This window comes from Carlito syrichta, unplaced genomic scaffold (genome assembly GCF_000164805.1).
Source record: "Carlito syrichta isolate Samal-C Ts95f unplaced genomic scaffold, Tarsius_syrichta-2.0.1 Scaffold135914, whole genome shotgun sequence".
Lineage (NCBI taxonomy): Eukaryota > Metazoa > Chordata > Mammalia > Primates > Tarsiidae > Carlito > Carlito syrichta.
In genome coordinates, this window is record NW_007080010.1 from 102,460 (window position 1) to 129,210 (window position 26,751).

General features: G+C 46.8%; 1 protein-coding gene across 4 annotated transcripts in view; it reads right to left on the reverse strand.

The window, feature by feature from the left end:
* Positions 1 to 8,828: 8,828 nt before the first annotated feature.
* The window catches only part of THRB (thyroid hormone receptor beta), a 205,783-nt gene continuing 187,860 nt past the window's right edge, over positions 8,829 to 26,751 (reverse strand). For all 4 annotated transcript variants that reach the window (XM_008049671.2, XM_008049670.2, XM_021708376.1 and 1 more), the window contains 3 exons: positions 23,966 to 24,112; positions 17,073 to 17,331; positions 8,829 to 13,706 (listed from right to left, as the gene is read on the reverse strand). In XM_008049671.2, the coding sequence (XP_008047862.1) occupies positions 13,465 to 13,706; positions 17,073 to 17,331; positions 23,966 to 24,112 (648 nt within the window). In that variant the 3' untranslated portion in view covers positions 8,829 to 13,464. The remainder of the gene's footprint in view (positions 13,707 to 17,072; positions 17,332 to 23,965; positions 24,113 to 26,751) is intronic.

Below are 26,751 nucleotides of genomic sequence, written 5' to 3' on the forward strand. Positions count from 1 at the left end.
ATCCTCAATTGCAATCATCCCACCTGCGCAGCACTCTTCTCTCACTGGTGACTGAAAAACCTTTCTTGGGCCTCTGAGCCAGGTGCTGTGGGTTTGGGCGTGAACTGCATCTACTTTATTTTATTTTTTTATTTTTAAAATGTGAGACACAATTCGGGGTTAGGTACATATGTGTCATTGTACAGGTAAAGTGTGGGTACCCTTATTGATGGTATGTGTCCCCTCCACCCCGGGCAGTTTCTGGCTACTGCCAATCCCTTTCTTATAGTATTATGATAAATGTTCAGGGTCCACTTAGAGTGAGTACATGTGGAACTCAGGTCTTTGTTTCTGTGATAGATCACTGAGTATTACAGACTTTAATTCCATCCACGTTGCTGCAAAGTTCATATTTTTGTCTTTCTTTAGGGCTGCATAATATTCCATCATGTAAATGTACCACATTTTCTTTATCCGAACTGCATCATTTATATCTTGTCTGCTTTTTTTTTTTGCGATCCTTATTAGCAACAATTAAACTATGCTACCTGCCACAAAAGGTACTGTAAACACGAATACAGATGAACGGTTGAAATTTTGTATTTGGTTTGGAGTTGATCTGGGTAATTAAAAATAACTTGATGATAAGTTGTAAAAAGTAGCTTTAAGATGAAACCAGAAGTTTACAAAACTCAATATTTGTGTTGACTTCTGGGAATAAGTCCTCAGAACCCTAGGAATACTTGGGTTCACATTAGAAACATCCTTGTTCTGAGTCTCTGGGCTCAGTGGTTTTATTTTTGCATGACATGGACGCCATGCTTTCTGGAATTATGGCGCTTCCTGCCTCACCCCCCACCCCTGCATCCCTCTCTGGATCGGATGTGTTTGTGCATCTTTTCAGGGAGAGCATATGGTCTTATTTTTGGAGAGAAAGCAGCCTGCACTGGGGTGTGGAATGAAAGGGTTCTTGGAGATGAGACTGATTGCATTTGAAACATTTGCACGGCAAGCTGGATATCATCAATCCCTTGTAGACATGTGACTCATAATCACTGTTTTGGAGAAAAGAGTTGCACCAGCACATTTTTAGTTTTGCTTGTAATCCGCGGTAAGTTGGAGTGGTCAGAATCGAATTCTGCCCACTTTTGAGAGACATTCCAAATAAGCCCACGTCTTAGCTCTGCAGCCTCGTGAGACGCCCATGCAGAAGCAGCTGAGATCTCACAGCAGAACCCAAGATCCACCCCCCGCCTGACTATTTTAAGGCACCAGCCTGCCCAAAGCACACTCTTCAATTCCTGGATACCGTGCCTTGGTGAATGGCCATGGTGCTCAAGAAAAGAGCTCTCAAATGTGGGAGGGGAAAGGCATCCTTGCAGATCCTTTTTGAAAACTCCTATCCTCTAACCCATGAGTTGTCAGAGTCATCTCTCAGGCTGCCTGCTGGCTGGGTTTTTTAGTGGTATCACTCCTCAGCCCAGCTGATGAAGACTAATTTTGGTCAAGATAAATTTGTGCCTCGGCAAGCAACCCATGTGTGGCATCTTAGCCAGGGGCAATTAAGACGAGATCCATTGCATGATGGAGACTCTACAGAATGACTGTGGCTTTCAACATCATTCTGATGAACCAATGGCAGTGATGTCCCCAGTGTGTCAGACTACCTTGGAATTTATTTGCTGTATTTTTTCTCACTTTGGAGTTACTCTGATTCTGGCACATCTTTCTCTCCGCTAATGGTTTCAGATCAGCTTGTCTGATTCATGGCTGCGCAGAGAAGTTTTTCTCAGGAGCCAGTAGGATGATTATTTAAAAAAAAGAAAGAAAGAAAACGCTATGGAGAGACAGATGGCCGACTTTATATCACTGGCTCATCTGCTTTGGCAGGGAATGATTATGCATTCGAAGTGGCACCGGAAGTCAAATCTGAGGTTTCTCTCACATGCTTCCTTTAAACAGCATCAGGAACAGCCTCAAACCAGAGCAAGTGCGGGGAACGGACCCCCGAGGACAAGGTCATGAAGCAACCTGGGGCTGGGGAGGACCCAGGGGGCCATTGGCTCTGTGAGTCCAGTCTTCTTACAGCCTTATTTTCAGATGGTGCTGTAGTCTTTGCTTGACTACCTCGACTGATAGGAAGCGCTCTCCCTCTCTTTTTCTGAGTCAGAATCTCACTCGATCACCAGGACTGGAGTACAGTGACACAATCATGGCTCACTGCAGCCTTGACTTCCTGGGCTCAGGTGATCCTCCTGTCTCAGCCTCCCCAGTAGCTGGGGCTACAGGCACACAACATCATGCCTGGCTAATGCTTTTGATTTTTTTTGTAGAGACGAGGTCTCGCTCTGGGGCCCAGGCTAGTCTTGAACTCCTGAGCTTGAGCAATCCTCCTGCCTCGACCTCCCGAAGTGCTAGGATTACAGGCGGGAGCCACTGCGGCTGGCCCAATTTCTGTATTTCTGGTTACTTGTGAGTTGGGAGACCTCTTCATTCACTTGGGCTTCTCTTCTATGAATTCTATTTTTACCGTGGCATTTTATGGCTTTTGCTTATTGATTTGTAAAACCTGGTTGCATTTTCCTGACATGATTCCCATGACATTTCAGATATTACAAGTATCTAATTGTAGAAAAATTCTCTTTTGTGTATCTGGGTTTGGTTTGCTAATATTTTGTTTAAGATTTTTTGTTGTCTGCCCTTAATTGCAAGTGAGAGTGAAAGCTGGATAAGAGAGACTCTTATGACTTTCCTGTGGAAAATTCTACAAGAGCCTTCAATTTACTAATTTATCCTCATGTCTAAGTGCAGTTGTAAGTAAATGTGTCTACCAGATGTCAGTGAGTGCCCTCTCTTCAGAGCTAGGTGGAACTGCTCTGAAAAACTCTTCTCTTAGCTCTTTGAAGCTAGATAAAGTAACCCCCAGAATCATGTGAATTCTGGGATAATGACATTATGAAGATCTCTGTGTTTTAAAGCTCACTTGTTCCCTATCAGCACGTCAATGTCCCTTTTCTTTCTTAAAGTTTATTTTGTTTTAAAGATGTGAGGTACACTTGGGGATTAGGTAGATAAGGGGCCATTGTACCGGTAAAGTCTGGGCCTCCCTTTGGTCCCCACTTTGCCTGGTTTGAGATCAGGTCCCCTTGTCGACGTTATGTGCCCTACTCTCCCTTGGCAGTTTCCGGCTACTGCTCTTTTACGAAGTGGCTACTAAGTAAACTAAAAAAAGATATTGGCTCTAACGCTGTCAAAGTCCGTTTTCGTTTGTTTCCACAGGAAATTCGTGGGCACATGCATTTGCCAGGACGCTGACTCCCTGAAGCGGAGGGAGGAGCAGTGTGGTGTCACATCTTGGGACGTAAGTGCTTCTGTCATCTCGTTTTCTTGTGTGCCTCCTTCCTGCCTTCCAGCCTCCACTTGGAGTACATTCTTTTTCCATTTTGCCGAGCAATTCGGCTCTTCCCAAACTTGACGCCTGGGACCCCCAAATGCTTAGGAAGCAAAATGATCCTTTGCTAGATGGACACCCCCAGGTGCCAGCTGGTTTGTAACAGGGGCTGCAATGAGACGTTTCAACACCAGCGAGTGGCTTCACCATGGGCACAGCCTGATGGAAGGCGAGGTGGTCTTTCTTCAGGACATACCTGGTTTCTGCATTAGGGTAGGTGAGCCTTTTAGGAAGGGGAACGGCAAACACTTCCAGGCCAGAGTTGCCTTTTCTCTTTCTCCAGGGGTTCGAGCTTTACCCTTGTCTTATTAGCGCAGGTTGTAAAGAAAACAGCTCTTGGAACCCCATGGGCTCTGACAATCGTCAAGGGCGTGATCTTGGCTAGGTTGCTTTTTCCGCATGGAGCCTCCATTTGCCTATTGTCAAATGAGAATACTACCACCCACGAGGGGGAGGGGACCTCCAAACTCAGAATGATCTTTTAGAGGGCAGGCCGCTTGTTGTACAGGCTTCCCCTGCTGGGTACGTGTTCTCGGAAACCATCGGCATCCGTGGACCAGTTAGTGTTGTTGTGAGAAGCTGTGTTCGGTTTCAGTGAATTTGTTTTTGAAGATTCTTTCAATGTGTTTTGCCCGTTTCATGAGGGGTGATTTACAAGCACATCTGCCCACACCACGCTGAGTGTTCAGCAGTTTTTGACCCAAAACAGCATGGCACTGTGCCCCACCCTCCCTATTCACCTGCTCACGCCCTGAGCGACTTTTTTGTTTCCCCGAATGAAAAAGTCCTCAAAGGGAAACGTTTTGCCAATGTGGAAGAGGCGAAACAAAAAACAGCAGAAGCACTCAAAGACACCCAAATGGATGAGTTCAAAAACAGTTTTGAGCAGTAGAAAAGCGTCTTGGTAGGTGTATTGCATCAAACAGAGAGGACTTTGAAGGTGACTGAAGCTTAAACATGTAAGAATTAAGTACACTATTTTTTAATACATAAATGCCAGGGTTTTTTGGTTCCCTCTTGTACATTCAGGTTTGTTTGGAGGATCAGAGGTAAAATAAAAGGTCCAGCACGATTCCTGGCACAGGGTAGGTGTTCATGACTTGGCGAGCCATGGTCGCACCCTCCAGCATGACCGTAAGGACCTCTGGGAGGCAACACAAATACCCCGCACATCCTTTGGGGCAGCTGCTGGACCTCTGGTGTGGATAGTAAGTGACGAGTGGGATGTTTGTCGAAATGCTGGGAGAAATGGAGGTGAATTTCTGAAATGTTCAGTGGAATTCTCGCAAGGCAGTTCACATACCAATGAATGGTCCTTGGTGATCTCAGATTCTTCATCTTTTGATGTAATTTGTTGTTAGAAAGACTATCTGGCTTTGACTTTGGGTAGTGGAAAGGAGCCCTAAAAGGTCTCTTCAGGACTCAATATCCCCACTGGAAAAGTCATCGACCCCTTAGAATGCTAGTGTACCTGCATCGCTGTGACAAATAAGACTTCCGCGTCCTTCTAGGGCTCAGGGGAAAACTGAGGAGGTGTTTTTCTTGTCTGTGTATCCCCTGGGACTTGTGGGCACAAGAAGTTTCTAAGTTGTTAACTTGAGGAGAATTTATGCTGCATGTACCCACCTCTCTCGTTGCAATTGGTGTTATGTGCAAGAAAGTTAAAAGAAAACAAAGAGGATAGGATCAGTCTGTCTCAAAAGAGAGGCACGTTTATTACAGCTTCATCTGAATTCCATTTTTATATGTATCGTTTCCAAGAATGTTTGCACCGAGTGAAGTTTTGGAAGGAAAACAAATTTGAATTGGCTTCTGCAACGTTTTCAGACAGATATTTAGATAGAAAAAAATTGCCTTGTCGCACCTGTAATCCCAGCACTTTGGGAGGTCAAGGAGGGAGGATTGCTTGGGCCCAGGAGTTTGAGACCAGTCTTAGCAACATAGTGAGACCTTGCCTCTACAAAATAAATAAATATATAAATAAATAGCTGGATGTGGTGGCACATGCTTGTAGTCCTAGCTACTTGGGAGGCTGAGGCAGAAGGATTGTCTGAGCCCAGAAGGTGGAGGTTGCAGTGAGCCATGATTGTGCCACTGCACTCTAGCTTAGGTGATAGAGTAAGACTCTGACCAAAAAAAAAAAAAAAAAAATTAATCGCCCTTGAAATGAACCACCTTGGTGGCTCAGCCTGTAATCCCAGTGCTTTGGGAGGTCGAGGTGAGTGGATTGCCTGAGCCTGCGGGTTTGAGACCGGCCTGGACAACTTGGCGAGTCTCTACAATAAATAAAAAATTAGCCAGATATAGTAGCACGCACCTGTAGTTCCAGCTACTTGGAAGACTGAGACGGAAGGATCGCTGGAGCCCAGCAGGTTGAGGCTGCAGAGGTCAGGAGCAGCCACTGCACTCCAGTTTGAGTGACAGAGTGAGACTCCAACTCAAAAAAAAAAAAAAGAAATGAACCACCTATAAGAAAAACTAACAGTGTAATTAAATGACTAGTTTATGTGTATTTAATTTTTTCAGCTACTGCAAGAAACTATAACTAAGTGGACACTCAATTTGCATGGCCAGTTTGTGTTAAATTAAAAGCCCCTATACAGGCCAAGTCGTGGTACAGTGATATATATGTTTGGTTGTCTATGGAGCATCACGAGTCTCCTTGGAACGTGGCAGCCATGGTTCTTTCTCCGGATAGCTGGAAGAACTTGTTGGCTGACGAGAGTGCTTGTGCCAGATCATTCCGGATCCTCAAGGCGCCACTGATCTCCCCAGAGCCCAAGCTCACGTGTTTCACCCAACTTGCCACCTGACCCGCCACCTTGTCCAGGTGGCTCTGCCCAGATGTGGAAGCAGACACCAGCTCTCCCCACTTGGGGGATGGCTTTGGCTTCTGAAGCAGGAGACACCACAGGGCCTGCTCTGGAGCTGGGTAAGTACAATCTAGAAGGGAGGGGAGGGAAACCCCATTTTTGATCACAAGAGAGGAGACCCAGTCGATAAACCTTTTCCCTACTCCCAGATGAAGCATGTTATGATGTAATGGTTCATACAACCCCTTAGACAACATTCTTGCACAATTGACTCAGCTGTGCTTGGTACTCAGTGTGGTCAACTGGGCAACGCACCGCTGTGTTTACTCTTTTTCCTTCTGGGTCTCATTCCCCTATCTCCACTCCTGCTTTCTTGGGGCTACCATACCCAGTATAGTCACAGTACCTGAGCTCTGCTTTCTGGGAAGCCTAGGTTAAGACAGTTCTCTCTTCATTTTATTTTATTTTATTTTAACTCAGCCAAAACTTTCTCATGACTCTCATGTTAACATAACCTCCAGGCAATGTCATTGAACAGATAAGGACTTTGTGTATGAGTTTGTCAGTGTACATTGTAAGCAAACTCTGTCTTTAAAGAGTATAACATGGGGCCAGGCTTGGTGGCTCAGTCTGTAATCCCAGCACTTTGGGAGGCTGAGGCGAGAGACTGTGGGTTCAAGACCAGCCCGGGAAACTTGGTGAGACCTCGTCTCTGCAATAAAATAAAGAATTAGCCAGGCGTGATAGCATGTACCTGTAGTTCCTACTACTTGGAAGGCTGAGGTAGAAAGATTGCTGGGGCCCAGCAGGTCGGTGCTGAGTTGGCCATGAGCGTGCCACTGCACCCTAGCCTGGGCGACAGAGTAAGACTCCAACTCAAAAAAATAAAAATAAAAATAAAGAGTATAACATGGTACTTCTCATCATCCATCAGCCTATGGATTCTAAGATTTGTGCCCAAGGGGTTTCTGCAACACTCTACATCTCAGGAGTTCTACTAAGTTTTGCTTTGGTCTGAGCAACATTTATTGTGCCAGAATTCATGTACCTGAACTTAGTGACAATGCTACTTCTTTACAAAGTTACGGTGCCTCCAGTAGCTAAATATAAAGCCAGAAGGAACTGTCATCTTGTGGGTGGAGAAGCAAACCAATTCCGTCCTTAGATGATTAGACTTGTCCAGGTTTGTGAGATGACACCAGCTTCATAACCCAAATCAAGCTGTCAGATGTTGAATTAGTTTTGGATAGGTTTCGCCTGTGGAGAGGGGTTAAGCATTGTACCTAGCTGGAATGAATATATACGTAAAAAAACTCTCCAAAATAAAATAAAATAACTTCTTGGGGGAGGGAAATGTGCTCATTAGAATAGAGCTGGGAGGTATGTAATGTAGAAAAGAGACAAGTATGAAGGTTATGCTCCGTCCTATGGGAAGAACTCAGAAAACAGTGCTCTGAGCTGATCTAGCCCAGGAAAATAATCCTCTTTGCTCTGTCTTACTGGAGGGAGTTTTTTTTGTTTTGTTTTTTAATGAACCAGGAAGAATGTGACCAGACACTTCTTTTGAAAAGTATTGACTTGGTTCATGTCCTGGCCAAATCATGCTGAGCTTCCTCTGTGTGGAGGAGAGCCCATGGCTGTACTGGAAAGGGATGTGCTTTCGGACTGAACTTGTGGTATGGACAGTTGTCGCCTTTTCTTGTACTACCGTTCTTCCTCAAGACTCAGACCTTTCTTTGCGGAATCATCCCTGCCCCAACGCTCAGCCCATGGTTTAGGTGGAGCTAACTAGACCTCCTCTCCCACACTGGGTTCTAGGATTTCAGGGGACTAAGCTAATTAGCACATCTGTCCTCCTCACCACAGTGACTGGCTCAGATATGAGCACATGAGCACACTGAGTGGGCCAATGAGAATCAGGTCAGAATTAGCAGTAGAATTATTGGGGAAAAGAAACTGTCCACTCTACTTGGAGCTGGAGTGATTCCTGGAGCTATGGGGGCCCACCATAAAGCGAAAACATGGACGTGAGGTCTACATGAAGGAAAGGATGGAGGGAAGAGCTTCCTGAAACTACCGAGTAAGCATCCAGATCCAGGTGTGTCTGAAGCTGCCATGCCCCCAAATTCCCCGATATTAAAGTCAATACTTGTCTTTATGTTTAAGCCAGTGTGAGTTAGCTTTTTGTCACTTGTCACTGAGATACTCCTAACTAACATGTATTCAGGGCCCTGAGGATCGAGGTATATGTTGGCAGTTGCTGGTAATACAATTCCATGAATAATACTTCTGAACATCTTGAGATAAGAAGTAGTTATTCTTGGACTGTAAGGCCATTTCTCCTTCCTCCTCCCCATCTCGTGGCTCCTTCCAAAGAGTTCAGACTACATCAGCACTGTCCCACTCTCCTCCCCAACCCCCATGTATGCCTCCCAGGTACCTTTGCTTATTCTTGTAGATACTCATGAAGCCAAGGCCCTCAGCATTTGTTCCCTCCTGTTAAAAGCAGTGGAGATGACAAGGGCAGGCAACTCTTTGCCCAATTAGAAAATACGGATATTTAAAGAAAGAGCCAGGAAAGCAAGTCTGTTATAAGCTTTTTCTTTTTTCCTTTTTTAGGATTTAAGCTTATGAGTTTATCTACGCCCACTATATTCATAATTACAATTTTATATCTGCATACAAAAGCTATGTAAAAATCCATTTTTTCCCAAATATACAAATTTTCTTTTTGGATAGTTTAAAACATTTTGATCACAGATGTCAACAGAGTTTTAGGCTGAAAAAAATATTACCATCTAGCAATATCACTTAACACTGTTTGCAAAACACAAATCTTCCAATGACTGTAAGTCTTTTTCTATTTTATAGTATTTGTCTGACTTTCAGGGCATGAAAACATTTTTTTGGGGAAAAAAAAAAAGTGTTTCTTCTGAGGAAAGGATGGAGAACGAACTTGGCTCTATGGTCAAATTAAAAATGCCAGATGAATAAAGGAGGATCAAGAGAAAGAAGTGTAATGTTGTGTCTGCTTGTTCATGCCCTGACAATTCCTCTATCGACAACACATGTGTAAAGTGTCTTCTTCTGTCTACATTGTGCTTTATAATTTACACGAGTATTCTTTGCATCCTGAGGAGGACAGATTTGTATTTGATTGTCTTGTGCATAAGTTGGGTCAGCTTTAACTGTGCAACAGAAAGCCACAAACAGCGTTTTACCTGCACGATATTGCTCTTGAAGGCGGCATTAATTAATGTGGAAACACACTAGAAATGCACACTTTTTGCATTTGCAAACATTTATACAGCACAGTAAAAATTCTGTGATAAGGCCAAACCTTTTTTTTCCCCCAGTCTGTTTTTTTTTTTTTTTGAGTGTGTATGTTTTTAATGTATTTTTTTTAAAGATTAAAGTAAAATGTCTCAATTGTAAAAAATACACACCAGGCAAATCCTTACCTGGATAATAAATATCTACATCACAGTACAATAAAATTTCTTCTCTATAAAATTTAAATATGGATTATAGCCTATCACTATCAAAAGAAACACTATGCTAATATTTCCATATTATTAAAATAACAGGAAAAATTACGAGCTTATTTTAGAACCTGATGCCAAAGCCATTGGAAAGGGCAGAGAGAATCAAATGTCTGTCATCACTCTCCTGATGAGGAACTGTGGCTTGGTTATTCACTTAAATTCAGTTCATGAAAAAGGTTTAGCCTTACAAATGCTGGCTACATTTCCAAAACCATAAGACCAATTTCATAATTTATGACTCATGCAGCAAAAGGTCAATAGGACATGAATAGGTTTGAGTTCCAGAGGATAAAAGGTACCACTGACAAGGACATGCTTGGAGGGTGCTCCTCGGAGGCTGAGTTCGTGGGGGGCCGAGCGTGGTGGGGGGGTGAGGCCGTTACCCCTGTTCATGGAGGAGCAAGGAGTCTGGCATTGCGGGTGCAGAGTTGGGGCCTGGTGGTCCACCCCGTCACTGCTCTGCATACTGAAGAGTTGTCACTCGGGGAAGGGGGGGCGTCGCTGGGCTGAGGTGTCAACACGTCAAGCGCGTCATTGAGGACCGAGGCTCATTTGACTAGAAAAAGCTCTGAGGCGGCACGTGGTGTTTGGAGCAGAATCATAAAGAAGGACAGATCTTACTTTTTTCACTATTTCTGGAAATACTGCACATCTAAATCGAAGAGCAAAGTACACTTGAGGGTTACAAACACACGCGCACACAGGCACACACACACACACCCCATACCACTTGTCCCTAGAAGTGGAGGGATTTATATATAAATAAGAATCCCAGTGTGACAGGTCTGTTCCCCTGTCCTGGGAGGTCTCCCCACCATGGGGGGCAGGGGTGAAGAGTGTTTCCATCAGGTCCATACATGATTTGAAAGTCTGGACAATACGTGAAAAAATGTTTTAAAAATCCAGAGCAAGTCCCTCAAATGAATTTTATGAGATGGAGTCTTGAGATGCACTAAGTACCTCTGTCAGTTTCAGAAGGAACAAGTTTTGTTGCTTTGAATACCAGGGCCATGATCCTTTGGGTCCTTATAATCTTTCCTTCCAACCTGAAGTACTCTAAGGCTTGTCCTACTCAGCATAAAGCCTTCAACATGATTTCTAGACCAGCAATTTGCCTGTTTAAGGCAATCATTTAAGGAGCCAAGGATCAAACCTTCCTTGACTTGGGGCTGGCTAGGTGACAGTAGATACACTAGGCCATTTGACCAATTCCAATCATGGTCAGTCCCCAAAGCATTTTGATTTGGCTTGACATCAGGCTCTGTACTGACATTTGAATCTGGGTGTCTGATATACTGAGGAATTTGTCAAACAATATGAGACAACATCCCCCAGAAGACCAGATGCCCAGGAGTCTGTGAACCTGTCAAGTACCTGCCTGCCCAGCTTCCTCTTTTTCCCTTGGGCAGGAGACCTTGCCCTAGATAACAAAGTTTCTCAGTGTTAACTTGAAGCGTAGAGGTGGATGAGCGTTCCTCTTTCAAAGAGTAGTTCTCCAAGAAGACCTAAGAGAGAGGGAGCTAAGAGGTTGACACAGTGAGCGCTTGAGGAGACTGGCAAGAGGCTGCCTAGATAAAACCAAACCAAACCAAATCTGTCTGTGAAGTCAAGCAGGCAACCTGCCATGAACTTCGTGCTTATCATTTTAATTTCTTCACTGCTTTTCTTTCTCTGGCTAACAACAAGTCCCCTAATGATGTTCTTGTCTCCTTTTCCCTAGAAGCCAATAAGGTTGCTTTAGTGTATTGAATATTCAAATTTCTCCCCGATTATTTCCAGTCACACTTGGGATCTTCAAGGATGTTCTTCTTTGTCCGAGGCCTCTAAATAGTTGACTAGTATTGTGTTGAATTCTTATTTTGATTCAATACCAAATATAGATTCCTGAACTAAGTGGGCCATACTTTTTGTCTCATAAAGCTAGAAATTTGAATACGAAAGGAACAAACAAAGAACCAGATTCCTCTCCCACCTCTGAAATTCACACAATATTAAGGGTGGGAAGGACTTTCGAGAGCACAATTTATTCACTTGGTGAGAAAACCAAGACTTAAGGTTACAAATCTACTGGTGAACAGAGCAGAGACTAGAACTCAGGTATCTGGACTTCTGGGCCAGTTCATGTTCCACCAAAATTAAAAAAAAACAACCAGTCCACTTGGTTTTCACAGTGACTTTCATTCCTTTGTTTTTAGGTAAATCTCACTGGTATGGCTTATTTTCCCCCAATATTTCCAGGATAAGGCAGTAGAAGGCAGGCAAAAGAATAGTTTCTATCTACTCTGCCAGTGAAGAATAAGATACATTCAGTTTCATGGGTACATTCTTTGCCCATCTTCTGACATTGAAGTGTTGAGGGTTACCGTTTGTCTTCTGGGCACAAGCTACTCCAGTGTGGGTCACTGGGAGGCAGGTTGGGCTGGAAGGTACGTGCTTGAGCACAGGGTCTGCAGGTGTTTTCTGTTGCGTATCTGTTAGAGTGATATAAGGGACAGGAGGGTGAGTGGCAGGGCCAGTCTTTGTTTAGAGGTGGTCAAGCTATTTAGTGCCTCAGAGTCGGAGGGAAGAAGGGGACTTGGGGACTTTTGCGAATAAAGCAAAGCACTTGAGGATCTAAGCCCAGAAGGAAACATCCTCAAGCCATCAGATGTGAAGGGGCTCTCAGAACACTGCATTTCCTTCAACTCAGAATTCCTCCAGAACAAGACCCAAACGTCCGCTTGTTATTCCTCCTCGCCGAGAAGATGTGATCCGTAGGGAAATCTGTCGTCAGCGCAGCAAAGGTGCAACCAGGATAAACAGCTTCCGGAGCGTGGGGAATGACAGAGGAGATGCCACCGAAAAGGGATGCCACCCTGTCAACGGGTGTGATTTCTGTGGAAATGTTCTCGGGGCCTAAATTGTCAAGAAGCCTTCTGACTGGGAGGAAATACTAAGTGGGTTTTTGGAAACCATGACACTGACTTTGGTGAAGAGTTCTAATTTTTCTGGTCTCACTGAAGAAAGTTATTTTCCTTGTTGCTTTCAGTCTGTCAGATACCTGCACATCCTTGACTCATGCCGCTGTATAACTTGAATTAAATCATAAGGTTGTAAAAAAGATATCAAAAGAACAGATGATTTTTTTTTAGGACACAAAGATTCCTGTACATTCTCTAGGAGAGACTAAAGAGTCCTGGAAACAGCGTGCTCTTGAATAGACGAAAATTTGTTCGAGTTTTTTCCTAAAAAGTCGAAAGCCACATCTCGCCAAAGGTGGTCTGCGCTCTGCTCACTCGAGTCCTGCAAAAATCAGGACTGGCTGGAGACCACCGCGTCCTCTCGGTTTTAAGGCCTCTCTCGTGTCCCGCAGTGCCATTTTGCTGGCTCGAGTCTCTGACCAGGGAGCTGGTGATGCTTGGTGCTGGTGAGTTTATGCCATCCCCAACCCTACCTCCACAACTGCGAAACCTTCAAAGCATTCACATCAAAGGACCGGAGAGCGAAATGCCATGGCTACGAGGACCGCATCCCAGGGGCGATTCCATCCGTGTCTATGCCAAGGACGACCTCCCCTTCCCCTCCCAGACCGTCCCTCCCGACGCGAAGACACAGAAAAACAGACAAAGAAGAGCTAGGCCATGGAATGGATGACACCCAGTCGTGCTGTGGGATCGTGGGAATGGACGCCGTCAGTCTAGTCCTCGAACACTTCGAGGAACAAGGGCGGGAAGAGTTCCGTGGGGCACTCCACCTTCATGTGCAGGAAGCGGCTGGCGTGGCATGCCCCGATCATCCGCAGGTCAGTCACCTTCATCAGGAGTTTTGGCCAAAAGTGTGTCACGTGGTGTTTTCGGTAATTGATATAGTGTTCAAAGGCCAGCAGGAAACTGTCTTGGTATTTCTCTATCCTCTCCACGCAGGCGAGGCCTGGGCGATCTGAGGAAGGGGGAAAAGAAGACGGGTGTTGCTCTGGAGGCGGCCGGGGAAGGGGACTCGCCCGGGCCAATCCCAGGCCTGCAGAGGGAAGCAGGCAGGGTTGGGGGCACTTGCTTTCCGGGAATGAGCATGGGTGCAGCATGAACTCCGGGGCACCAGGGAACAGCATGCCAGGGGAATGGCATCATCGCTGTGAAGGGGTCAGTGCTTCGTTCAGATAAATATCTCTGGTTTAGACAAGTCACCTCCTTGGCTGTGAAAGGTGACGCCTCCCTCCCAGGGCATGGAAGGAGAAGCCTAACGTGGCTGGAATATTCCGCGTCAAGAGGGGAACGACTGTGAGACTTTCTCCACTGGGAGACAGCCCAGGACAAGCACGGAAGTGTGTGGAAGGGGAAGAAGTGTTAGGGGACTGGGGACATCGCAGGGGGCCTGGAGGCCAAAGGAGGCAGGTAGGGCAGAAAGAAATTCCCCGGAGGACAAAGAAGCACCATGTCCAACTTTCAGTTGCTTGGCAGGCTGCCACGAGCCAACCTTTCCTCTCCCTTATACCTTGCTACCATTGCTACCGGCAGCAGCCTTGTGTTGGTGGTGATATGGGGGTTGAAATGAAAAGAAAAGGGGAGGTGGGCCGTGCCAGAGCCATGCAGAGAAGGGAGGAGCCATCGTGGGAGATGGAGACCAGGGTTCCGGAAAGCCCAGGAAATCTTCCCAGGTGTTGGGCGGACCACTGGACCTCACAGGAACTGGGTGGGGCTTAAGGCAGTTTCTAAAAAGTGACAAATGAAGAGATGACACAAGGTGGCTGAACAGCTGGGGACACTTGGGTGACATCCAGGTTACTCTATAAACCTGGACAAATTTCTCAGGTAGCTCCAGGAAGCCCAAGCCCCGGTCCCCCTCCCCAGTTCTTTCAGTTTGCTCTTTCTGGCTCTAATCAAAAGAGTCTGATCTTCAAGAGTCCAGGTACTGAGTTACTGAGGATCAGCAGGAGTGGCTGATGTCTCAGTCCACCCTTCAGAGTCTAAACAAATGACACGGCCCCCTGGAATCACCCATTCAGCTCAAATGCAACTTGCACATTTTTGTGTTGTGTTTCCCTTCATATCTGACTATGCTGCCCTGAGGATCTGCTCACTCTCTCTCCCTCCCTCCTCCCTTTCCCCACTTTCTTTCTTTCTTTGAATGTACAAGAAGAATTCGCCACAGGATCCTTTAACTTTTGATCCAGACAGAATATTAACGTAATTCTTCTTTGGATGTATTCCTTCAAAAGGGAAAAAAAAAATAACCTGGGTTTTGTGGCATCAAAACCCTGTCCTTTGATCAGAGAGAAAGGTAACATGGTCATATAAATTACTATGGAGAGAATGAACTGACATTTTGATAATGTTCGAATTGTATAAACAGGATATTGAAGAAAGAGACATTTTTAAAGAGACTGTGTTTAACTCCTAAAGAAAAAAGTTCTCAAAAAAGTGTCTTTCCGATCATTTTCATTTTTGCTCTCTGAGGATCACTGCATGACCAAGGAGCTTAGCAGTAGTAGCTTTTGGAAAAGTCTTTGAAGACGAGGTTTAAGATATTGTGCAACTGAAATGCCAAACAAGACATGGGGCTTAGAAGACAAGACCAAGGAGGAACTAGAACTCTGGGGCTCCCACGGGGAGCTGGCCCCTGTCACGTGCACGTTGTCCCATATTATTTTCTGATTCTGGCAGTATGAATGAAAAAGGCCCACATCACTAGAGTGGAGAAGATTTTTTAAAGTTATTAATTTTCTACGGTAAAAGAAATTACTTCTTTTTTTTTCTAAGTCTACTATATCTCCATTTCCTTGAGCAAATACATTTCTAGGTCAGCTTTAAAAAAAGAATTCGGCTGAGTTAACTAGGAAACACCAATTCTACAAAGGATTCTCAACATACTTTGCGACTGGTATTTTACTAACATATTTGGTCACTTACCCCATGAACATTTCTTAAATTCTATAAATACTGGCCCGGTGTTAGGTGTGTGATTAGGCACATCTGTGTCCTCAAAAAACAACCAGTTCACAGGGAGATATGGACAAGTTAACATGGTAGTAACAATGCAAAGTGACAAGTGTGACACTTGGGGTGCTCTGAAAATGTGGAGAACTCTGAAGCCACCTTCTCCTTAAAGACTAGCTTACGGCCAGGCGCGGTGGCTCAACCCCATCATCCCAGGCACTTTGGGAGGCCGAGACAAGAGGATTGCCTGAGCCCCGGGGTTCGACACCAGCCTAGGCAACTTGGTGAGACCTTGTCTCTACAATAAATTCAAAAATTAGCTGGGTGTGGTAGCGCGCGCCTGTAGTTCTAGCTACATGGAAGGCTGAGGCGGAAGGATCGCCGGTGCGCAGCAAGTTGATGCTGGGGTGGTCGTGAGCATGCCACTGCACTCCAGCCTGGGTGATGGAGTGAGATTCAAATCAAAAAAAAAAGAAAAGAAAAAAGAAGAGAAAAAGACTAGCTTGCCTGAAGGAGTGTGATGTGTTTTGTACTTCTTTATTATGACATGATCCCTGAAGAAAAAAGTATCAGCATTGTTGTCTACCCTTCACTGATGGAACTTAGAGGTTTTCATAACAAGCTATGGTGGATTAAAGATGGCTGCCCATTCTTTGCTATTCCTACCATCTGGAGGTGGACCGCCAGATCTGAGCTGGTGCTTAGACTTGCTTGGACCAGTCCAAGGTGGCTGAAGTGATGCTGTGTGACTTAAGTCCAGGCCTTAAGGGATCTGTAACTTGTGTGTTCGTGTGCTTGGAACGCTCCCTCTTGGAATCCCACAGCCAGGAAAGAAGTCTAATTATACCCTGCAAGAGGGAAGACCGCATGGAGAGAGACCCGAAGCTGTGTTTGTTGCCTGTTCCCCAGCTCCAGGCATCTTGACGTTTTAAGTCACTGTGTGCTGGGTTGCTGTGCTGTAAAGCAACACAGATAACTGAAACTTTAGTTGAAGCTGAGCCACGAACAAATTCTAGTTCCGATTTCCACACACAGAACTTAACATGTACCATGTGGTTGCTCACATCTGTATCCTATACACACAAGACCAGAAGGAGACAGGGTTGGCCAATGACTATGGTGTCTGCTGAAGGTGAACCATTTCGTGGCGTCTTCAAGATAATTCCTTGGGTTTCCTTCTACCCTGGGAGGCTGTGAAAAGTATCAGACACCTGATATCCCCCTTTAGTTCCCAGTCCTTTGGCAACCCCCCAACTTCTCGCTGAAGGAGAGTCAGCTATGTGTCCGAAGCTGGAGGCGGACCGAAGACTCGACAGGTGATTGGAATGAGCACCAGGCAAGCGCAAGCTCTCTGGAGTCAAGGCACACTTACCTGAAGACATCAGCAGGACGGCCTGAAGGAGGGCCACTTCAGTGTCATCCAGGTTGAAAGAAGACAGAGACATGCCCAGGTCAAAGATGGCGTCCGACACCACCCCAAGACCCCCGTTTTTCAGCTGGCCCCGGGTCACTGCCATTTCCCCATTCAAGGTCAAAGTCTCACTTTCTGGGTCGTAGCGCACAGCAGCGCGGAGGGACATGATCTCCATGCAGCAGCCTTTCAGGAGGATTATCTGGTCTTCACATGGCAGCTGAAAAGAACCAGCCCGTGTCAGCAAAGAGCAAGTGGACACACGCCCACCAGGAGCAACCTGCAGTGGCGTCAAAGCATCGGGGGTGACCTTCTGGGACCCCCACGGGTCCTGCCTTCTTTGAGCCCGGGGTTCTTCCCTCCCTATTTGAATGTAGACTTTCAACAGCCACTTTTCAAACTCCAAGCTGGTTGGAATCCTCGCCAACTGTAATTTTGGAGTTTGAGTTTATTTTATGACAGACACAGCTATCCAACCTGTATCACAGTTGGATGTGTGCAAATCTATAGTAATAAGCCCTCGGTTTGGAGGCTTGTATTGTAACTCTAACTCCAACTGTGCTTGAGAGCAGGGTTTATGTTAAACTCACCTTTTTTTGGTCTTGTAGCTCCAACAGTTAACAGCTGAGTCTACTGTTTAGTTGATAACTGACTTCTCTTTATTTTTTAAAGCAAGTTTTCTCTTTGAGCCTCTTAAAAGGCACAGTTTAGAAGGTTGCTGACAGATGCATGTTACTTAGGAGGCCCAGAGATACAGAAGCTTTACCCAAGCTCACTCAGCGAGTTGAAGGTGGAGGGGAGACTGGAATTCAGACCTCCTGACTCCTAAGGTCATGTTCTCAGCACCACAGATGCCAGAATTACTCAACACCTTGAATCTTTCTGCCAGTGTTGCAATCTCATTTTAAGCTCATTTGGTTACCCTGTTAATTAGGATTTGTGAAAAAGTGGTAACATGAATAATAAACTTAAAATGAACTCTGATCATAGGCAAAAATAATAAAAAGCCGGAATTTTGTTTTCTGGAGGGAGAGAATGTTTCATTAAATGCCATTCTCAGAATATTTGGAAAGGCTCTTAGTCCATGGACGTTTTGGACGAATTGGGTACCAGGCCAAGATTTCCATGCGTGACCTTAATCTTCACAGCAATACAGTGCGGTAGCTATTCGAATTCCAATTTTATTTACAAATGCAGAGAGCCAGGCACTGAGAGGATCCCGTGCTGACGGCGGGTGAGGGTAGGATTTGAGGCTGGATCTGTCAGACCCAAGGCCAAGAGAGAAAGACAACAGGTCTCTTTCAGTAAGTAGCACGAGTATGACTAAGTTTCTATAAACAACGAATACGTAAATTACATATACTATCAATCTCTTTATTAAAGCAGTTACAAATTCCTTCTGGAAAGCGCTCTTGGCAATACTCAACTAGCCCGATTTAGGTTATTATATAAAAGTGAAAGTAATACTACTGGATCACATTTAAAACACTGGGTATTTCGTATTTTTTCACTAGCTCAGCCTCGTCGCTTTACCATTTACTTTCAAACTGCGTAGCTGTTTCTACAGAATAAAATTCCTTGCATATTTGGTTCTGGAGTCTGCACCTATGGATTTTCTCCTTCCACCCATATTCTAAAAAGCGCTGTGACTGGCTTTTGTCTAGTTTCTGAGGATACGATCCAAGAATATCCTTGGAGTTTTGGCCCAAGAGCATGGCTAGAAATAGGGAACTCCAGCTGGGATGGACTCTTTCCAGGGAAGAGGGACTGGCTGGGAGGGCAGAGGCTGGCCTCACTGCTTGGCAGGTGTGCTATGCTTCTGCCCCGCCAGTGTCCCCAGTGGCTTATTCAACACAGATCGCTGGCCCCACCCCAAGAGTCTGCATTTCTCCCAATTTCCCAGGTAGCTCTTGTGGCTGTTTCTAGGCCCCTAGTCTTGAGAGCTCTTGGCATCGACCAGACCAGCACGAAGCAGTGACAAATCAGATCAAACCACTGATTTTCAACATCTGTCGAGAAGCATGAAGGTAGGGCAGGCCCTACCTTCAAAGCCAAGTCTGATTATAGATGAAATAGAAGTTTTCTTTTTAAAACCTGCTAACTGTTGATGATTAGTTCAAGTTTAAATAAAAGCGGAACAAGTGTTTGCGAAGGATCACAGGTTTAAAAACTGGGCCAGACGCCTTTTCCTTTAAGAGGGATTTGTAGGATCCTCGTGAGATTTGTTCCAACACGTGGGCAAATAATCTCTTAGGCACCTGCCAAAATGCTTTCATTGTGAGAAGACTCCAACCAGGGTCTGACAGGCAGACATGGGGACACTCCCATGGGTTCTTCCTGTCTCCTTGGGTGAGCATCACTCAGGTTGATTGGCACAGATGCCAGGGCCCTGCACTCTAAGAGCGTTCTTGTGTGTTGTCTGGGCAGCTCTGCCAGTGATGGTTCTAGGCCTTGCAAAGTCCCCAGTGTTGTCACACCAACCCTGCTTGGTGGGCTGGCGTGCATCTTAGCAGAACAATGATCAGGAACACAATGTGAACAGCAGATAGCAACCAACTGCCTCTGGTCAAAGACCCCAAAGGTTTCGAGACCACTCGGATCTCCAACCAGCTCCATGGGTACCTCAGGGGCCTACCCAGTTCATTCAAAGAGAGTATAAAAGGCTAAAGGGTCCCCAGAAGGTCACAGACGCTGGGAACACAGGTGCCTCTGCTGTGAAAGTGACCTCCCACCCCCGGGACCTTTTGTAATTTGGAAGTCACAAACGATCAGGGTCGAAAGACACGGAATCATGGAATCATGACAAAGAAGAAGCACAAACTTTGAAGGGAAACTTGGAGGGTAAGCTTGCCATTGCCTGTGCTGGGAAAGCCCCATACTGACCCCTAACCCACGCCCCGGACATAAGTGCACAGTGTGCTTGTTGCTGGTAGTGGAGATGGCTTCTTTTTCCCCCTTTTTTAAAAAAATTGAAATCTCTCTCCAGTGGTGAGTTTACATGAGCTTTACATGAAAAAAAAAGATCTCTGGTGGGCATTCAAAGGGCACCACATGGCCAACGGCTGGAGCTGGAGGGGTGGCAAGCTCAGTGGAGTACCTTTTGAGACCCAAGGACCAGGGGACTCAGGGACACAGTCAAAGGGAGGGGATCAGAGAGGTCCAGAAAACAGACCCCACCAACAAAAAATAAAGATGGCAAGAGTGAGGGAAAACAAGGAGCCGGGCACTGATGTCAGAGAGCACACACTTTCTCTCTCGAGGGCAACTGGGTAACACACATCAGAGCCTGCACACCCCGGGCCTTCAAATCCATGTTCAGGCTGTGCCCTCAGGACACAGCCAGGACATTCAGGGCAGCGTATTTATACTAGTGGAAGCCTGGAAATGAACAACCCATATCTGTTATGAAAACAGATAACCTAAATCATGGTAGATCTATCCTTTGGAATGCTATGTGGTCCCTGAAAATCATTTTGGGAAAGAATATAGACATGCTACACCCCACCACTGAGAGTAACAAGTTGGGTGCAGAGACTGGTGCTGGTAATGTTCCCTCCCTCCCTCCCTCCTTCCCTCCCTCCCTTCCTTCCAAGTAGAAGTCTTACCCTGTTGCCTGGGGTTGGAGAACAGTGGCACAATCACAGCTCACTGCAGCCTCCAACTCCTATGCTCTCGTGATCCTCCTGCCTTGGCCTCCCAAAGTAGCTGGGACGACAGGTGTGCACTACCGTGCCTGGTTAACTTTTCTATTTTTTTTCACTTTGTTGCCCAGGCTGGTCTCAAACTCCTGGGCTCAAGTGATCCTCCCACTCGGCCTCCTAAAGTGCTGGGATTACAGGTATGAGTCACCACGCCCAGCCAATATTCAGTTTCTTTATCTGGGTGCTGATTCTTGTGGGTGGGTTCAGTTTGTAAGAATGTATTGAGCTGCATCTTTGTGATATGAGTGTTTACTCTTTAATAAAAAGTTTTAAAAAGTAGTTTCATGAATAGAAAGTGTGCTATAGCATAACTTACATTACTATATATTTCATATATGTGTGTATATACACAAATACTTGAAAAATCTAAAATGGGCTTCAAAATGTTAGCACTGTTATCTCATAATGGTGTTACCACAAATCATTACCTTTATGATGTTGGGTAAATCTTCCATGAACATGTATTATTTTTGTAATGTCCTCCAAAACATGAATACATGTTAATTTTTTAAAAAGTTGTAAAACAGAGTTTTATTAGCAAGAAGAAGAGAAGGAAAAAGGAAGATTCATGGCAGAAAGACCTTCCACGGGCAAGTTTCTCAAAAAGAAAATCACCAATAAGTGCTAATTTTTAAAAAAGATATTGAAGGCTGGAAATCTCCACACCAAATGCACACATCAGAGAAAATTCCTTCCCCAGGACTTCCTGACTTCTCTAGGGACAGGGTGGGTCGCCTCTCCAACCAGGCTGTGGGGATAAGCGTGCCACGTATCCTGGTGCTATAGGCTGGATGTCTGCGTGCCTCCAAAATTCATATGTTGCAACTCAATCCCCAAGGTGGAAGTGGGGTCTTTGGGTGGGGTCATGAGGGTGGGGCCTTCACAGATGGGATCTGTGCCCTTATAAAAGAGATCAGCCGATCACGGCTGCTAACATCAGTTATTTCAGCACTTTGGGAGGCTGAGGTGGGAGGATGGCTTGAGGTCAGGAGTTCGAGACCAGCCTAGGCAATATAGTGAGACCTTGTCTCTACAGAATTTTAAGAAAAAACTGTGTGTGGTGGCGCACACCTGTAGTCCCAGCTACCCTGGAGGCTGAGGTAGAAAGATCATCTGAACCCGGGAGGTCGAGGCTGTAGTAAGTTGTGATCGTGCCACTGCACTCCAGCCTGGGCGACAGAGTGAGACCCCGACTCAAAAAATGAAATGAAATGACATGAAATAAAATAGACCCCAGAGAACTCCGTTGTCCCGCCTACCACCTGAGGACACAGTGAGGTGTAACCATCTATGAACCAGGACGCAAGCCCTCACCAGATGCCGGATGGACTGGCACCTTGACCTTGAATTTCCCAGCTGCCAGCACTGTGAGAAGAACATTTCTGTTGTTTTTCAGCCACCCGGTCTGTGGTATTCTGTGACAGTGGCCTGAACTAGCAAACCTGGGCCCCACCACAGTGAAGCTGGGCTGAGAGGAAGGCACATTCGTTCTCAGCCAGGCCCGGGGGGCGGATTCCCGTGTCCTGAAGACCCTGCCCCGTCCTTCTGGGTAAGGCTTCTGTGAAGACTCAGAAATCGGCCAGGAGAGAGAAGCGTCCCCATTGATGCCTGAGGTCTCTCTGATTCCAACTGGGCCCCAGTATTGCAAACTCAAAGACTCAAAGGAGCCGGAAGCCAAGGCAGGGGGAATCATTCCAGATAGGTGAGGAAACTCAGTTTCTCTCCAGGTGAGGCCAGGACCACTTTTCACCCAGGCAGCCCAGAGAGAGCAGGACGGAACTTCAATGTGGTATCTTTCTGAGTCCCTTTGAAGGTGTGAGGAGGAATGCATTGGCACCTGACAGAATTTTTCAAAGGGAAATGTTCTCCAGAAAACGTAATCCCGTTTGATTAAAAAAAAAAAGGAAATTTAGAAGCAGGATGGCAATGTAAACGATGAAATAAACAGTAGCCTTAGCAGCTAAGGTTTATGGAATACTTTCGATGTGGGCACTGGCCAGTCCCTTTGCATATATTATCTCATTTAAACCTCCCTCTAGCTCTAAGAGGTAGACACTATTAAGATGCCCTCATTATAATTATTATCATTTTTTTTGAGTTGGAGGTCTCACTCTGTCACTCAAGAGTGCGGTGGCACCATCACGGCTCACTGCAGCCTCCACCTCCTGGGCTTAGGTGATCCTCTGATCTCAGCCTCCCAAGTAGCTGGGACTACAGGTGCGTGCTACCACACCCGGCTGTTTTATTTTTTATTTTTGTCGAGACAAGGTCTCGCTGTTTCCTAGGCTGGTCTCACGATTCGCCCACCTCAGCCTCTCAAAGTGCTGGGATTACAGGCGTGAGCCATGGTTCCCAGTCATGTTCCTATTTTTAGAGATGAGATAATGGAGGCTTGAAGACATTCAATTACTTGTTTAGGACGCTTGCCCGTGTAGCTGGCTGGAGAGTCCGCGCCCTCTGCTATCACACGGCAAGGCCCGTTGCAGTTAGAGACGAAAGGGACAGTTGCTGGCCTCTAGTGGGACCGCTCTACAGAGTGCCTTGACGAGGCAGGAAAGAATGAGCTTGTAGGAGAGGAGGGAGGATTTACGGAGCCCTGGCGAGCCCTGGCTGCCATTTAGCTCATTCTTGAGCAGGAAACAGCCACGCAGCCCTCTCTGGGATATGTTAGCAGGAAGCGTGCAGACCTGGGTTCAAACCATGGCGTCCCGTGTGGATAAGTGGGTTGCATGTCTTTGATCTTCATTGTCCCCATCTGTAAAATGGGCTTAGCGAAAGCTACCCCCGAGATTCGTCATAAGGATGCGATGTAGCGTGGGCAAACCTGAGTATGAGTATGAGTATGGTAACGAGGGCGTCATCGGCTGAATAAATGGAAGCCTTTGCTGTCATGACTGCCCAATGCCTGGAGTCAGGGAATGAGGGGGATCTTGCTGGGTCCCCTGTGGGCAAGCCAAGGAATGATGACTGGATGGGGAAGGGCGGAAGACCGGGAAATAGAGTCCATTTTCGTTTTGTACGGATGTTACATTCAAAGGACTAAGTCCCTGCCAATGAATATGAAATTATAAACAGTGCCCAGTCTTCCTGGAAACTGACCCAACTGTAATAAAAACTAATGCAGGGGAAAAACAGCAACAACAATTTCCTCACCTCACAAAACATAGGCAACTTTTTGGCAAAATCCACCACTCTGGTAATTGCTGGTGTGATGATTTTTGTAAAATGGCTGAAGGCTTCCAAGTCGACCTTTCCACCCTCCGGGGCATTCACGATGGGTGCCTGTCCAATGTCTTCCGGCTAGCGGGGAGAAACAGAAAAGATGCCCATGAAGAAGTGCAAGGGAGCTTTATATATCACACTCCTGATGTGGTGGGAAACCTCTTCTGAACTGACGGCCTGTTTATTAACCGACAGCCACATTGTTTATTAACACACTGTACGGTCTATAGACCGTTTATTAACAAACAGCGCAGTTTACCCATCGATGATTTCTTTGAGCAGAGACACATGTGCTGGCCGACGTTTTAACCGGACTTCAGCGATCATGTTTGCTGCAGAAGGGAGGGAAGAGAGAAAAGCAAGATGGAGAGAGAGAGAGGGGACAGAAACTGAATCTTGTCTCTGAATGCACCAAGGCTGTGTCCTTAGACCAGGCGGCACCCATTCTGGGGCTCTGGGCTGGCATTTTCAGAGCTCGGCACATCCTGGTGTGTGTCTGTGTGTGGAAGGTAGGCACAGCCCGGGCAGCCGTGGAGAGGGCCACGGGTGAGCCCTGGCAAACAGCACCCTGTGGATTCTTCCTTCTTCGGACCCCACTGCTGGGGCTCAAAGTTCCTCTCTGCCACAAGGACTCCAGTGGGGTGGTCTCAGCCAAGCACTGAGGGCATATCTCTAAACCGACTACAGGGAACTTGGCAACCTTTGGGCGGAGTGGTGAATTTCCTGTATTCAGTGTCCCCAGGGCACTGTTCTGCTATTTACCTGCTTGAGAGCAGCGCGGCTGCATGGGAGGGGGCATCTGGGGACTTGTTGGCGGTGCCAACTCTCAGGCCCCTCCCCAGGCCTGATGGCGCAGAAGGATTCTCCCAGCCCCAGGTGACTCCAGCCTTTCGAGTCTCATGGCCTCTGCCATCTCTCTCCGGGTGTCTCCTGCCTTCGCAAGTGCTTCCTTCGGGAATGGTCCTGTCCACTGTCCTTTCTCATCTCTGTGACCGTCACACCCACCATTTACTTGTGGCCTGCCTGTGAACCAGTCCTTGACACACACCCAGCCTCGACAGTCCTCGCGCCAGCCTGGTTTGGGGGTGGGGCCCCGGGTCAGTCAAGAGCATGCCCAGAGGCCGGGTCTTCGGTCTGGGGGTGGCCTTGACCCCACACAGCAATCCTCCCAGGTGCTCCACACCGCCCCACCCTATGCAAGGCTTTTCCTTCCTGCCCGCTTTTCGACACCAGGGAACAGAATGACACCCGCCTTGCCGGCCTCTCCGCTGTCTTCTGGAAAGATGTGTCCATGACCAAAGAGATCGGAGACACAAGCCTGGCCTGACGGTGGCCACCTTTGCCTAGAGCCACCGTGAATAGACAGGAAAGAGACCAGGCCACTAGGAGGGGTGGGAGGTGAGGAAGTGACACGAGTGAACCCAGCGAGACGAAGCTCTCACTTGTAGGGCAGCGAGGACACTGCCAGGGCAAGACTTGACCCTAAGACAATGGTCCCTGATGTCGCAGCCTGAGAATCTGCATTTCTAACAAGTTCCCAGGGCCCGGGGATGCCGCCCATGGGGGCCACGCTCCGAGAACCACGGAGCTGGCAGTCTTCCCACAGATCCTCTGTGAGAGCTCACATCAAGTTTTCAGCAGGAGGAGACGAAAGGTGAGGATTTCTCTCTTGCTGCCAGGGCACCAGGATCCGTGGGAGCAGCCCTGAGGCGTCACGGGGACAGCCTCAGGGCGGGATTTAAAAATCACCTCGCTCAAGGTTATCTTATGCGTGAGAACATATGGAACTCAGTTCTTTGTTTCTGTGATAGATCACTGAGTATGATTGACTCCAAATCCACCCAATTTGCTGCCAAGTCCAGATATTTGTCCTTCTTTGTGGCTGCATCACATTCCATTGTGTCTATGTACCACATTTTAAAAATCCAGCCCAGCTCCGATGGGCAACACGGTTGGTTCCGTGTTTTTGCTATTGTGAACCGAGCTGCTACAAAACGATCAGGGAAAGGGTGGGGGTGGAACTGGCAGTTGGTGGAAACTGCTAGGGGAGAGAGGGGCACACCTTGTCAACCAGGGCACCTGCATGATCAATGTTTGTATCCATAACCCTGAATTGTACCGCACGTCTTTACAATAAATAAATTAATTAAAAATAAGAAAGAAAAGAAAGAAAAAAATCACGTGGCACAACAAGCCCTGGCCGCGTGGGGCATTTTTGGATGATCTCACCATTTCTTCTGTTTATTTTTCTACTTCAATTTTTTTCATCGTTTGTGTCGGTGGCAGCGCGTGGCGAACCCCGGTTTCTGTCAGGTTTTCATGAAGAATGACAATGTTTCGGGGCCACCGCTGGCAGAGCCAGCCCAGGGGACGCCACTGGTCCGCTGCCCCTCGGGGTGCAGACAGAAGGGATGGGAAACCCAGTTGGGCAGCTCCCTCTCGCTCACCTGGATGGCGCTAAGAAGGCCCAGCTGCCCCTCCGCTGGGGACTGCTGTGTCCCGGACCCTCAGACACTCCCGCTGTGCCCTGCAATGTCTTCTCGGCCCTAACAGTGGGGCTCGGCTCCTGACCTCATCGACGGGCAAGTGTTGCGTGAAGATCCACCGATGAGCCAATGGGGGCCCCCGTTCAGAAAGGCAGAAGCCGGGCTCGGTGGCTCAGCCTGTCATCCCGCGCTTTGGGAGGCTGAGGCGAGTGGATTGCCTGAGCCCGCGGG